The sequence below is a fragment of the Alosa sapidissima genome, chromosome 22, assembly GCF_018492685.1.
Source record: "Alosa sapidissima isolate fAloSap1 chromosome 22, fAloSap1.pri, whole genome shotgun sequence".
NCBI classification, from domain to species: Eukaryota; Metazoa; Chordata; class Actinopteri; order Clupeiformes; family Clupeidae; genus Alosa; species Alosa sapidissima.
The window spans coordinates 18,238,861-18,253,860 of record NC_055978.1 but is presented as its reverse complement, the minus strand read 5'-3'; the positions used below and the strand labels follow the sequence as shown (position 1 = coordinate 18,253,860).

Genomic DNA, 15,000 nt, shown 5'->3' with positions numbered 1-15,000 from the left:
ATGCACGTATCCACACACACACCTCTCGGCAGGGGCTCGCGCTGCTCCTGGCTCCGTCGGGAGGAGCACATTCCACCCTTGTTGGCCCCTTGGCCTCATGTAGAGCGGAGGCCGCAGGGGGGGTCAGAGGGGTGACGCTGAATGTCATACCCACAGAGGAATGTCTTAAACAAGCAAGCAAACAAAAACAACAACAAAAACAGACTTTCTTTGCACTGTACTAAAACAATGTATCATGTACTTAGTTCTTTACAAACAAAGAAAAGTGTTTTAGCTCTTAACAAATTGTCCTTCTTATGTGTGTGTGTGTGTTTGGTAGATTATGAGTGCACTACTGATGTGCAGGAATGTGGCTTTGATTTGTTTTGTTCTGTTTTTTGTCTGCTCAGAGTTGTGAATGGCTAGGCGGTGTCTCTTTTTTTTTCTGTGTGTGTATGTGTGTGAGAGAGTGAATGAGTGTGTGTGTGTGTTCCCCTCCATGTTGCTTTAGCAGACATTTCATTAGACTGATTCAAGACAGAAGGAGGATTTCATTTCATAGTTCCTATAGGTATTTGGTTCGCCAACCAGGGAGTTCCCTTGGACGTCACGGTCTGCTCTGGCTTTGACTGGCTATTTTTCTACCTGTGAATACTTTAGACACACAATAGGCACAACTACGGGAGGAGACTCACTGTAAATATGAACCATGCTGATCGGCAGACCACCAAGGAGACTCCACCGACACCAGGAATGGGCACTCATGCCATCCAATAGAAAATGAGAGCCAGTTGTACAACAACATCAAATGGCCAGTTGATTCTGTGTCTGCAGTCAGTAAATCCTGTTTTTACTGTGTACATTTACTTTCATTGACTATAGGTCAGGGCTGATCACATTTAGCAGAGTCATGCTATGCTATCTTATCTTTGCACATAAAATGACAGGAGGGGACATTAGCCTCAGCATATGAAAACACCTACTTGGCTTGGGCGCTTACATGGCAGAATTCCTCAGCACGGAGAGATATTCCTATGTCAGAGTGTGTCTACAGGATTTCGGTGGCTCCGTTGAAGAGAGTAAAGGGAATGGTTTCTGGGACACTGTGGGAGTTGTATGTCAACAGCCCCCTGGTATTCTACCTGCTGTGCAGCTTTCTTCTTAACACCTGGAAGGGTCATGCCCGAACACATGCAATAGCTCCTTCATCTTCACACATTTCATCATCATCCTCATCACCATCATCATCCTCAGTTCTCTGCATTCATGGGAAGGACCCATAGACCCCTATGGACCCATTCTGCCATCAGTTGGTACCAAAGAGGCCCGCTCTGCAGCAGCTTAACCAAGTGCCTGGTGCTGCCTGGTCTGTCTCATCCCCTCGATGCTCTCAGAAGAATGGTGCTATCTGGAACCTCTGCAGGTGGTTTTTCAGCTCACGCTCCGAGGAGAACCCTTCCAAGAAGATTCCACTGAGAACCTTTTGGAGAGGATTCTGTTGAGAATTCTTCAAGAGGATTCCACTGAGAACCGTTTTTGAAAGGATTCTAATTCAGAATTCTTCCAGAAGATTCTGCCGTGAATCTCCGGAGAGGATTCTACTCGGAGTTCTACAAGAAGACGCTACTGAGAATCCTTCATGAATATTCCATTTTGAGCCCTCAAAGGTGCTATCTTCAGCCCCAGGGGCTTCATCCCCCGCTAAAGGGATCCATTTTGTTTTCCTGTACAAATTCACCAGCCCTGACCAATACATCCCAGAGTTTCACTCTGCCCTAATGAATGTGTTCACCTCTCCTCAGTTCCACCCTTCCTCCAGCCCCTACACCCCCATGGTCAGCTTGGCTCATCTGTTACGTGCCGTCAAACTGAACCGATGGACACTGAGATGGTGGTGATTGTGCATAACACATTCAATGCAACTATATGAGCTTCATAAACCTTTAGTTCTAAAGTTGTCACAAGCCATGTTAGAGGCTCTGTTGACGTGTCAGACAGCCTTTGTGTGATGATCATAGCCTTATTCTAGAATACTCTGTCCTGTGGATACGCTAGCAGTTTGTCCCTTCCGTGATACCGTAGTTGCATTGAATGTACAGTTGGGTAGGGGGAAAAGACATGATTGTATGAAGGAATGAATAGAGGCTGCCTTTTTCCCCCCTCTACCCCTGTATCTTGAGCGATACCCTTTTGCCCCTGTGGTCCGCATCAGCACAGCGCAGTCCTGGGTTGCCTTGAACCACTCGAGAAGAAGAGGAGAACGGGAGTACATACGGTGGTGTTTCTTTGAGCACTTCCACCAATCACCAGGGGGATGGTCAGAGAAATGTTGTGTTGTTATTTGCGGCGATGTGTCAGCTGATGAGGCTGACATTATAGCACACAGTGATCCGAGACCTCCTGTTAGATTTACAGTCTTGTCTGGGCCGGATGACAAGTTATCCCTGAACTTGTGATATAATGTAATGTATGTCTGTTAAAGCTGCTGAATCCATGAGAAGAAGAAAATAAAACCCATCAACAATAAAACAAAGAAATGGTACATTAAGATGTGTTTTCCTTGAACATGTTATTTTGTTCCATGAACTGTCAAGTCAAGTCAAGTCGGCTTTATTGTCAATTTCTTTACATGCACTGGTCATACAAAGAATTGAAATTTCGTTTCTTACTTTCCCATGCAGACATAGACATACTTTAAATACAGACATTGACATACTTTAGACATAGACATAGCCATAGACAATAAAAAATAAAAATATACAGACATTAAAGTGCGAGACTGAAATATAGAACATATATCAAAATATAGATATATATATATATACATATATCAAAAAAATAGAGGTAGTTGTGTTGTATATTTACATAGTCCTAGCGTAACCTTCTGACAGAGTAGTAGTAGCAGCAGCATTGTGGCAGAGTGATAAATAACATTGATAACATTTACATGAAGTTTAAATTTGTGCTTGTGTGTACTGTATATTTACATTGATAAACAGTCATTTCAAGTATATCAGGCGTTAGGCTGCGCAGTCACAGTGCAGTTCCACAGGGCGGTCACGGGGGGGGGGGGTGTTAGGGTAGACAGGATCCTAGTGTCCTAGGTTCCTGGCTGGCTGGTGGGTGGGGGGGGTAGAGTGTTCAGCATCCTGATTGCTTGGTGGATGAAGCTACTTGCAAGTCTGGTGGTGCGGGAGCGGAGGCTCCTGTACCTCTTTCCTGAGGGCAGGAGTCTGAACAGTTCGTGTGCAGGGTGCGTTGTGTCCTTGACAATCATTTGTGCTTTGCGGGTAAGGCGGGTGGTGTAAATGTCCTGTAGGGAGGGGAGTGGTGCTCCAATGATCCTCTTAGCTGTGTTAACAATGCGCTGGAGGGTCTTCCTGTTCTGATCTGTGCAGCTTCCGCCCCACACTGTGATGCAGCTGGATACGATGCTCTCGATGGTCCCTCTGTAGAATGTGGTCATGACGGGAGGCGTGGCACTTGCCTTCTTCAATTTGCGCAAGAAGTAGAGGCGCTGCTGGGCTTTCTTCGCCAGGGTGATGCTGTGTTGGTGGTCCAGGAGAGGTCGTCGCTGATGTGCACCCCCAGGAATTTTGTGCTGCTAACTCTCTCCACAGTCTCTGCGTCGATGGACAGTGGTGGCAGTTGTTTGTGGCCTCTCTGAAAGTTGACAACAATCTCCTTGGTCTTGCTGACATTCAGCAGGAGGTTGTTGTCTTTGCACCATTTAGCTAGCAGGTCTACTTCATCTCTGTAGTGAGCCTCATCACCCTTAGTGATGAGGCCCACCAGTGTTGTGTTGTCCGCAAACTTCACCAGATGGTTGGAGCTGTGAGTGGTGTGAAGAGCAGGGGGCTGAGCACACACCCTTGCGGGGCCCCCGTTCTCAGGGTCAGAGTGCTTGAGGTGTTGTCCCCGACACGTACTGCTTGTGGTCTCTACAACAGGAAGTCCAGCAGCCAGTTGCAGAGGGAGGTGCTGAATCCTAGCTTGTCCAGTTTGCTGATGAGTTGTTGTGGTATTATGGTATTGAATGCTGAACTGAAGTCTATGAACAGCATTCTCACATATGAGTCTTTATTGTCCAAGTGGGTGAGGGCTGGGTGGAGGGCAGAGCAGATTGAATCCTCCGTGGATCGGTTGGCTCGGTATGCAAACTGGAAGGGGTCCAGGGTGGGGGGTAGGGTGGCTTTGATGTGTGACACGACTAGCCGTTCAAAGCAGTTCATGATTATGGACGTGAGTGCTACAGGACGGTAGTCATTGAAGCATGATGATGATTTCTTTGGCACGGGTATGATGGTGGCAGCTTTGAAAAGTGATGGGATGACTGCTTGCTCCAGAGAGGTGTTGAAAATGTCTGTAAAAACATCCTTCAGCTCTTCTGCACAGTCCTTCAACAGTCCTGCACAGGCCTGGTATGTTGTCTGGGCCTGCTGTTTTGCATGGGTTAATGGTGGCTAGTGTCCTCTTCACGCTGGCAGAGGACAGGTACAGGGGTTGGTCATGGGGGGGAGGTGGGGTTTTCTGTGGGTGAGTGTCATTTTGTGCTTCAAAACGGGCGAAAAAACTGTTCAGGTCATTTAGCTCCGTGGCGCAGGCTTGTAGTCAGTGATGGCCTGTATGCTCTGCCACAGGCTGTGTGCGTCTCTGCTGTCTTTGAAGTGTGTTGTTATTTTGTCTGTGTAATCCTTTTTTGCCTTCCTGATGCCCTGGGACAGGTTAGCCCTCGCTGTTCTTAGGCCAGCTACATCTCCAGCTCTAAAGGCTTTGTCTCTGGCCCTCAGCAGTCTGTGGACGTCTCCTGTCAGCCATGGCTTCTGGTTGGCCCGAGTGGTGATGTGTTTTATTTCTGTAACATCATCGATGCATTTGGTGATGTAGGAGGTCACAGTGTCTGTGTATTCCTCAATGTCAATGTGGTTGTTGTGGGTGGCAGCTGTTTTGAAAATATCCCAGTCTGTTGTTTCAAAGCAGTATTGCAGTATCCCAGTCTGTTGTTTCAAAGCAGTATTGCAATGCTTGTTTTGCCCAAGTAGAAATATAGTGTTTCTGAACTGTTGCAGTTAGTCGTAATGTATAAGCTACAATTTGTTTTCTTTATGATGAATAACCACTCTTTCAATACAGGGCGCAATACATGATTCAGCACAGTGTAGCAATTATTCTCCAGTATTGCAATGCTTGTTTTGCCCAAGCAGAAATATAGTGTTTCTGAAAGTGTTACACCATTGCCCTCTAGGTGTGTGATTTGGAATTGCAGTGATCTGGAAAAGGTCGACAAGTCCCATTAGACTAGAGCACCCATTAGCAGTGTTGATGTCATAGCTGAAGGTGAGTATGTTACCAACACATGATGCTGTCAGCCACAGGAACTAACACCATGCCATGTGGATACTGACAACTTACTAGCCATCTGTAATGATGTGTGTGTGTGTGTGTGTGTGTGTGTGTGTGTTATTTTGACTTTATGAGAAGGGGAAGAAGTGCAATGGTGGTAGGCCTACTTGATATCCTATAGTAATTTCACAGGTTAACAATGTTTACTTGTGGCATCAGAACATCTCTTGGGTTTTCTTGTCAGGTTTGATTTGTTTCCAAAGGCCTAATCCTCGGCTACTATTACATCTAGGACTGCACACATATTGATCACAATATTATACCTTATGATTCTTTCTGTGTGAGGACCTGTTTCTAAATATGGCAGTACCATATTTACATAGCTGTGAGTCAGTTAGTTATGTTGACCCCAGATGTCAGTCTTGTATAATGGCAGCCATGTATGTGTGGAAACAAGCACTAATGAGAGTGTGGCTCCCCGTTTAGTTTAGAGGTGAAATAAGAAACCTCTGTGATGCAGTGTGTTTTTGGCTCAAAATGTAGAGGGTGTTGGTCGGAAAGTGTGTGTGTGTGTGTGTGAGAGAGGGAGAGAGAGAGACAGAGAGTTTATTAGTCTGTAAATCGGCAGCAACAGTAACTGCAAAAAAGAGCCAAGCTCAGATTTTTCAATAGTGCCACAGTGTGAGTGAGTCATCTGCATTCAGTGCAAATTGGTGGACTTGAGAAAGGCTCCAGTCATGAATGGAGCCCTGTGTGTGTGCTTGCATGCTCTGGGGTTAGATCAACGGCATTCACAGTAGACATCCCTCCCTTGGAGATGAAAAAGATAGGTTTGCTGACCAAGTTACTGTGTGTGTGTGTGTGTGTGTGAGAGAGAGAGGGAGAGAGAGTGTAAAATGGGAGCAAAAACACACATCTGTGATGAGTCTGTGTGTGAGCGAGCCCAAGTGTGTGTTCTGGAATAGATTTGGCCAGTGAGATCAGTTTCACTACATCCTGGCAGGAGAGTAGATCGTAGTGATTCAACACCCAGAGGGTTTGCAGCTGCCTCTCTCTCTCCCTCTGTGTCTGTCTCTCGCACTCTTTCTTTCACCAGAACTCCCTCTCTCTCCCCTCATTTTTTCCCCTCTGTCTGTTTCTCACTGTGGGTTGGTATTGCTGCACAGGAAGTGAATTTGTGGAGCCAGTTCTGAAGCACAAACGAGCCAAGCCACGTCCACACAGCTGTGTGTGAAAGACAGAGGGAGAGAAAGTAGCCTACGTTCTTCCTGCATCCTTTGTGACTAACCAAATGACTGCCTTGAGGAGACTGATATGGGGGGCGTGTCCCCACTACGTTCAATGGCTGGCAACTCACAGCTGAGCCGAGCGAGTCTACTCCTTAAGCTGCCAGTGCCTGCTGATGACAAAAATATCATGAATACTGTTTCCCATCTGCCACTAGAGCAGCTGTCATACTGTACAGTCCATAAATGTCCATGAGGAAAATTCATTCAACATGCTGTTAAAAATGTAGATTAATAAACACCGAGCAAGGTTATAATTAACTAGCCTACAGTACGCATGGTCAATGACCGCAAAGTTTACGAATTCCCCTTAACAATGGTGTCTTTGTGTACCCACCCAGCAAGCGCAATTTTCTTTCATAAACCCATGCGACGGGAATGTCGACGCGCGACGGCGCGTGCCTCAACCGTGCTTTCTGTGAGAGAGCAAGGAGGAGCGCGAGAGAGTGACACCGGTACTACAACAGCTCGCACACGCAGAGCGTAGCCTAGAGAGTGTGTGTGAGGGGAGTGTGCATGTGTGTAAGAGAGACCGGAGAAAGAGCAAGCCCATTCGGCACGAGCAGGAGGAAAACCCAAGAGCACTACGCTTGAGTGGTCCGATAAAACAGCGTTTCTAAGCAATCAGCCCGTTTGGCGAGGCTCTCGTGCCTGTTTGAAGTCAGTTTGCGGCGGGTGCAGAGCTAAATCCGCTATTTATGGTACGCTCCGTTCCATTTCATCATTGCGTTCCAATATGGACTAGCGGGGCACTCACTGCAACACAGCGCCGTGTAGGTGAGACGTCCATTCTGTTCTGCACCAACAACAAAAATCAAACCAGTGGGCCAGCGTCTCGATTCGGACCTCTCCAGCTGGCACAGCGCACATTTCATAGGATGATTTTGCATAGAGCAACACATTGAGAGGGCTGTTTTCGTCAGCGCCTGATCTGGATTATCGGTGATTTTAACTTCGTCGGGATGGGGAAGGAACAGGAACTACTGGAGGCAGCCCGTACTGGGAATGTTGTATTGGTGGAAAAACTATTGAGTGGCAAGAAAGGATTACTGGGCTCAGGTTCCGGACATCTCCCCAATTTATTGAGGTATGTAAACAACTCGCCTATTGTGCCATACTCTGTGCGCTAACGTTACCTGCGCTACAGTAAAACAGTCTACTTGTAGGTGTTGTAGTTGTACATATTGAGATTTTTTCACCAACCATTTGGTCACCGTGCGCTCACTTGTTCTGCGACCTTTCTGTTATTGTAGTCTACAGTCCAATTTATTGCTGTACACACCCACACACGGTATGTCTGACCTGCTGCAGCCCTAAATTGGAGGCTTGCAAGAACGAGAGAGACCCTCTAATAAGCGGGCAATGTTGTCAACCAGCACTCGGCTCCATTCACGCCGGGCTTTGTTCAACTTTAGATTTATGGCTACTGTCAGTGCCTTCTCAGCCCTAGGGTCTCTTCGCCCTCTCAAGTTAGGAGAGATTCCCTCTTTTGATTGTGAAATTATGCGTTGGGGTTGCCCCCGCTAACCGCCGAGGAGGGGTAGGCGCGTCAACTGAAGCCCACAGTGCGAAGCGTGCAGCAATGAATGCGGAAATTATTGAGAAACAATATTCGACATGTTGACTAATGTCACCCCACAGCCAGTTACCAGAAACAGGGTCATCCTGACGGAGTAGCTGGGACGCGTAACCATTATTTTCACCAGCACGTCATATTCCCCTATGTATCATCGAGTCGCTAATGAATAGGGTTAATTGATCAGACAGTCCAGGTATAATTAATTTGCTGATTAGATGCTATCATGGGCACTCCATGGGACGGCAGCCACGACCTAAGAAGTCCAGAAAGAGAGATTGTCCCGATAGCGCGTTCAACTTAGCCTTGTCGCATCTCTTATCTCTCGTACTGTCCAAACTTTAATTTCCCTCCGCGGACCATCGATTACGCGTTTGGGATGCTGCGTTGCCCTGCATTTATCTCGTCTACAGTCCCCTGCTGCCCCCCCCCCCCCCCCCACACACACACACCTCTCTCTCTCTTTCTCTCTTTCTCTCTTTATATGGAAGCCGTGGCTGGCCAGGCCTAATTTGGCTGTTCTCGTGCAAAAACGTGCTCCAGGTGCACCTGCATTAGTGCCAGACTGGTATGTCAGTCGGTGGAAGGCGTTGCCTTGGTTGTCGGGAAACACCGCGGCTTGCCACCAGTGCACAGTGCACAAACCCACCCCGGCAAACCGTCACCCGACAGCTGTAGCGTAGTGTGTGCAGTAGCGGGGAAAAGATGTGCGCTTCAGGAAGAGACTAGAATGGGGGAGGGGCGCCTGGGAATGGCATGCCTGCTTGTCTGTATCTCTGTCTGTCTGTCTCTCTCTCTTTCTTTCTTTCTTTCTTTCTTTCTTTCTGTGTGCGTGTGTGAGAGAGAGAGAGAGAGAGAGAAAAGAGTCAATAGTATCAGCTGGCACCTAAATCCTAACAATATGAAGTGGTGCGCCCTAGTATTTTCTGTGAATCTTAAATCCCCTCTGTGTCTTTACCCCTGTCAAAAGAGCCTCTCTGTCTTACTCACTATGTCTCTCTCTCTCTCTCTGTGTTTGTGTGTGTGACCAAATTCACTGGAGAAGCCCTCTTTCTTGCCTTACAGAATGTGTCCAGAGACTCCTGCCAAGCATTGTTTTATGTGTGTGGTCTTTGTTTTGGGGCTGCACCGCACATGCCTGTGTGTGTGTGTGTGTGTGTGTGTGTGTGTGTGTGTGCATGCTTGTTGTACAGTGATACAGGGGGACCTCCTGGAACTCGATAGATCTTTCCAGGTCAGCGCTTTCAGACGTGAGGACATTTGGTCTGGTGGGTGGTCTGTCCTATTCTCCGGCAGAACCCACCTCGGACCGAGCCAGTCTCTCTCCCTCTCTATCACTCACTCACTCACTCTCTCTCTCTCTCTTTCTCTTTCTCTCTTTCTCCATGTGAAGTTTATTTTCAGTCTTGAGTGATGGGACAGTGCCCTCCTATCCACCCACTAATACACACACACACACACACACACACACACACACACACACACACACACGCACGCCTTCTCTCTCTCACAGAGGTCAAAGGGGAGAGCTCATAGGACGTTTGTAACCCAGGGCAACGGTTCCGTTCTCCCCCCAAAAATGTAGCCGCCGCCGCTAAGACTCACAGGACATACCAGAGTGGTGATGCCTCCCCTCCAACGTCTTGTCAACACACATACACACACACACACACGCACACACACATTTCCTGTGTGCTCTCATGTACTGTATATGTGTAGATATGTGTGCATGTGTGTGTCTGTGTGACCGAGTGTGTACACACAGGCAATCTCTCACATGCCAATCATGTTGATCCTTTTTTATAGGTTTGTCTCTGGGGTGCTCTCACTCATACATAACATACATCATAAAAACACACACACACACACACATTCTCTCTCTTCTCTTCCATAAACACACACACATTTCCTCTTTCTTCTCTCTGACACACACACACACACACACACACACACACACACGTACTGGTGGATGGAGAGGCTGTCTCAGCGTGTATGTGGGTGCTGCCCTGTGGAAGCTCGACTGGGAAATCGATGTGTGGTGTCCTCCGCACCGTATAATGGCTCATATATCATTTATGGGAAATGCAGAACCGTGTGCCGCTGATTATGTACCCCATGTGTTTTCCCTCTCCCCCTGTGTGTGTGTGTGTGTGTGTGTGTGTGTGTGTGATAGAGAGAGTGTGAGCGTGAGTGTGAGTATGAGTGAGTCAGTGAATGTTGTGTAAGTGTGTGACTCTGTGTGTGTGTGTGTGTGTGTGTGTGTGTGTGTGTGTGTGTGTGCAGATTTGTATTATTGATGGTGTAATATCAGGTTGGCTGTCTGATAATGACTTTAGTGCTTGATGATGCAATCCTAATGAGAAGTGTTTAGCGAAAGAGGGACAGGCTTGCAGACAGGCATTACATGCAAACTAACAGTCATGATGATGATGATTACATGTAGAAAGAGAAGGAGCTTCCTGTCTTTCTTGTCAGTCTTTTGCCAGTACTGATGAATTGGAACAGCATGTTGTGTTGTATATCATTAAGAGTCAGAACACTAGGACCAATAGATTCCCAAATGATATGAGTGAATTACACAGACACACACACCATGAACTTTTGCTTATCTGCACCGTTCCTGTCACCAAAACAATGCTTTGTCAGAAGAGTTTTATACATGGGAATGTTACATCTGTCATGCAAGGCTGTCGTAATAAGCAGGTAGAGAACTTACACACAACTCATATTGCCATAGGTCCTTACAGTCGATTAGTCATGCATGTAACATGATAGCGAAAGAATGCACACTCTCTGTTGGGCCACAATAACAGGCCAGACAGTCTATATATGAACTCCTCATGCTCTCCACAACTGGGCTGAAGGCCTGTATTTTTGGCCTGTTAGGCTATATGGCTTTGCGATAGGACTGTGCCAAAGATTTAAATAGATCCCACTATAGTCCCCCAATCTCCATTGCAGGGTTGCTGAGACGAAGGGAGGGCAAAAAAACTGCTCCAGGAATAGGATTGTGATTTATCTTGTTTTCTAGCGGAGGGAGTGTCTCTCTCCCTTGATTCTTTACAAACCCCAGAAAGCCCTGTTTATCTTGCCTTGAGAGTAAATAGGCTCTGTGTGATTGCTCTGTCCAGTGGCTGGGCTGATGTGGCAGTTATAAGCGATCGTTGTTTATTCATTGCCCTTGGACATGCATTTCAAAATTGCCAGGCTATTGTCCCAGACAAACTGTAATGTGTGCTGTACTTTACACACGCATGTGGGACAACTTTGATCTTGGAAGAGAAAAGCTGTGAGCTGTCGTAAGGCATAGAGAGAAAAGGTTTTGAAAAGGGTGTGTGTTTGTGTGTGTGTGTGTGTGTGTGAGAGAGAGAGAGCACATTAAGTGCAGTTGATCCACCACTTGGTACTGTAGATGAAATCACATTGTCCCCCCCTGCTTTCCCTTGTCAGAAAATTTGAGTAGTGTTTTCTTCCTGGGAGATGCTTAAAATAAATGTCAGATCCGATTGTATGTCATCTTGCACAAGATCTAACCACAGCACTGAAAAGCTTTAAAAATCTGTTCACCACAGTCTTAATGACTTATACCAGACACACCATGTGTGTGTGTGAGAGTGTGAGAGAGAGAGAGAGAGAGAGGAGGAGGCACACAATGTTTTTAAAAGAGTAACCCCCACCAAGAGAAGGAGGAGGCACACAATGTTTTTAAAAGAGGGACTTCCACCAAATCGCATGTCCAGAGGGGAGCCCCACTACAGATGTGTGGGAGGATAACAGACTGACAGAGAGAAAAAGAGGGAGAGAAAGAGAGATAGAGAGAAATAGATAGAGAGGTATAGAGAAAGGGAGAGGTGGCTTGAGGGGACACTCATGTCAGAGGTCACCCTTGGGGAATGTTTGTGCGGTATGTGGAGAAGGATAGACTTGATCTGTAGGCAGACACTATGCCCCTGTACTCCTAGAGTCCCTATGGACAAATGGGGAAAGTTTGTTTGTAAATACAAGTCATAATAACAATATGAGTGGAAGCATATATTTCCATTACTATACTGCTAGTTATATCTCTTAAAATTACAAAATTTTTGCAAGTAAAAATCGGATCACTTTATTAACAATTTGACTTTTAATTAATTAATGAATTAATTACTGTAGTTCCCCCAAAATCTGTCCCTTTCTATTCATACTGTAAATTCTTCTACTCATAGTGTTTCTAAGCTCTCTCAGTATCAGTGATACTGTGTGTCAGCAGTTATTTTAGTACATGGTTTAAATTATTTGTTAAGAGGCCTAGTTTCTCCTAGCGGAGATGCCAGACTCTGTAAACCACCCCAACTTGCTGTCGTACGCTCCGACGATGGTCACCGCCGGGCAGATCAGAGATTTCAGATGTTCTGGTGTCAGCTGCCAGTCGTCCGCCAGTCCACGGCGTGCCAAACAGAAGGCTCGGCCCATCTGTGTGTGCATGAGACCAAGCTGCTCGTTGGTTGGCACGTGGGACATGGACGGGCACGCTGTCTGTCTGCCTGACTGCCTGTCAGCGAATGAGACATCACTGCTTCTAAAGGCCACCAGCACTGTCTGCAGTCTGGGCATGCACGTGTTATACATAAATACATACATTTGCTCTCTGTGGTACTAGCTGCCTGTTCGGGGTAATAAAGGCCAGGCCATCTTCATTCCCTCAGCAAACACTGCTCACCAGAGTAACAGTACACTGTAGGCAAGGTATAGATCCTGTCAGTATGAATATATGAACGACCTCTTAGAATTAAACCTGTGACAGTGTTTCCCAGATAACTGAATTCCATTTGTGGTGGTTGGTTTGCAGAATTAACTTGAATGCAACAGTTTTTAACAAATTAGCACAGCGTGGTTATGATGCTAACCAGATTTAAGCACAATTTAGTACAACCTGGAAAATCATTGTGTGGTGGTCAATGTTGATATTGTGGTGGGCCGCCACAAATAGGTCAATGTATGGGAAACACTGCCTGTGACCTAATTAGTTTCTTGCTTCATCAGTTCCTCTACAGGAACATTGATTGACATTCTAGAGAGCAGTCTTGAATGGAACAGTATTCTCAAATATATATGATTGTTTTAATCTGGTTTAACTTGCATGTCTAACAACTTTGAGTATCTACATAAGTGCTCTACACATAAAATATACTATTATTATTACTGTTGTTGTTATCATTATTGTTATTACCATTAAAAAGCTCTGGAGTAGCGCACATTTTGGCCACTGATGTTCTTCTATGTAGCCAAACACACTGAACTACTGTGGCATTTATCACAGACATGCATCTGACCGCCTCTGACCCCAGGGCTTGATCCAGCCCGTGAACCCAGCTTTGCGGATCAGTGCTAACTCACCGCCCTCCGCAGCATGAGCTGGAAGGCTAAAAGCTACTTGACCTCTACTTTTCTATTATATGGGCTAAATACCAGAACCAGATCATCTGACCCTCACATGAAAATGTATGGAGTTCCTCTTGCAGGGCAGCGGTAAAACACATGCGCACACACACACACACACACACACACACACACACACACACACACACACACACACACACACAATCCTAAGGGTCTGGCGACTGTGCTGAGAATTATATTTTTTGGATCAGGAGCTAAGCAAGCAGGAGTGGCTGACTTCACTTGACTTGACTGCATGTGAAATCCTGACAAACAGCACGGTGCAACTCCAGGCCCAGCGAGCGAGTGAGCGAGGCGAGGCCATTGGCCCACGCCTGATGTGCGCTGACAGATGCGAGAGTAGGACCCCCCCCCCCCCTCTTCTCCTTCTCCCCCACCTCCTCATTTAGCTCAGACAGAGTGTGAAATAGCCTGCAGGTGGAGGTGCAGATAAGTGTTGCCCATATTTTCTGCTGCAGTGCAGACAGGTCTCATTTGGACGAGGCGTTTGGATTCTCCCACTCACGCCGACCCCTCTCTTTATCTGTTCCCCTTCACCCTCACCCCTGTTTTTTGACCTCTTCCCCCCATTCGCTGTCTTTCTCTCTTTCTCTTCCCCTCTCTTGTTCATTCTCTCTCCCTCCATCCTCTCTTTCTCCCCCTTCGCTCTTTCTCTATCTCTCTTCCTCTTCTCCCCTTTCTCTCTCTCTCTTTCTCTCTCTCTCTTGTTCTCTGTCTGGATGAATGGACGGAGTCAAGGGACGGCCACATTCCTTCCTCTTAATCCAGATAGCTGTGCGTCTGCAATTTCACACGCCACCACAGACCGGTGAGGTTTATGAACTTAGCCTGAGTGCTCTGTTGTAAGCACAATTGGTCAGGGACAAGCTGCACTTTTGTTGGGGCTATTTTGGATTTGGATGTCTCTCTATCTCTCTCTTTCTCCCTCTCTCTCTATCTATCTATCTCTATCTCTGTACATATGTGTGTGTGTGTGTGTGTGTGTGAACAACATATATAGAGGAAGTCTTGCAGCATATGGTGTTGTGTGTTAGAGGGAGGCATAGAAACACAGTACAATGTCCCTTATAACCTCAGAATGACTCTCTCCCCACGTCTCTCCTGTTGCGTGTTGTTGTTGTTGTTGTTGTTGTTTTGTGGTTATTTATGGTGGTGTGTGTGTGTGTCTTAGTGTATGGTATAGCCAGCATATGGGTTATTTTGTCCCTTTAACCCCAGATTGACTGAACTGGCAGGACTAGTCAACAAGGAGAGTAGCCCACTTGTCTCATTCCTGCTAGGATTACAGTATTAACGCCTGAGCTGCAGATTTGGGAGGCTCCAATCTTGTATTGATCAGTCAGTGTAGCATAGTCTCATGTTAACACTGGACACACG

General features: G+C 46.5%; 1 protein-coding gene and 1 long non-coding RNA gene across 4 annotated transcripts in view; both read left to right on the top strand.

Annotated features, from left to right (window-relative positions):
* Positions 1-2,527, top strand: part of LOC121697256 — a 2,815-nt gene extending 288 nt beyond the window's left edge. Inside the window, exon 2 of the long non-coding RNA XR_006026413.1 lies at positions 1-2,527. This exon is cut by the window's left edge and continues 52 nt beyond it. This is a non-coding gene — a long non-coding RNA (uncharacterized LOC121697256).
* Positions 2,528-7,093: 4,566 nt separating this feature from the next.
* anks1b (ankyrin repeat and sterile alpha motif domain containing 1B) overlaps positions 7,094-15,000 on the top strand; it is a 263,977-nt gene continuing 256,070 nt past the window's right edge. For 2 of the 3 annotated variants that reach the window (XM_042078677.1, XM_042078676.1), the window contains exon 1: positions 7,095-7,695. In XM_042078677.1, the coding sequence (XP_041934611.1) occupies positions 7,571-7,695 (125 nt within the window). In that variant the 5' untranslated portion in view covers positions 7,095-7,570. Of the gene's footprint in view, positions 7,696-15,000 lie in introns of all 3 variants that reach the window. The other variant, XM_042078680.1, reaches the window with a different exon arrangement.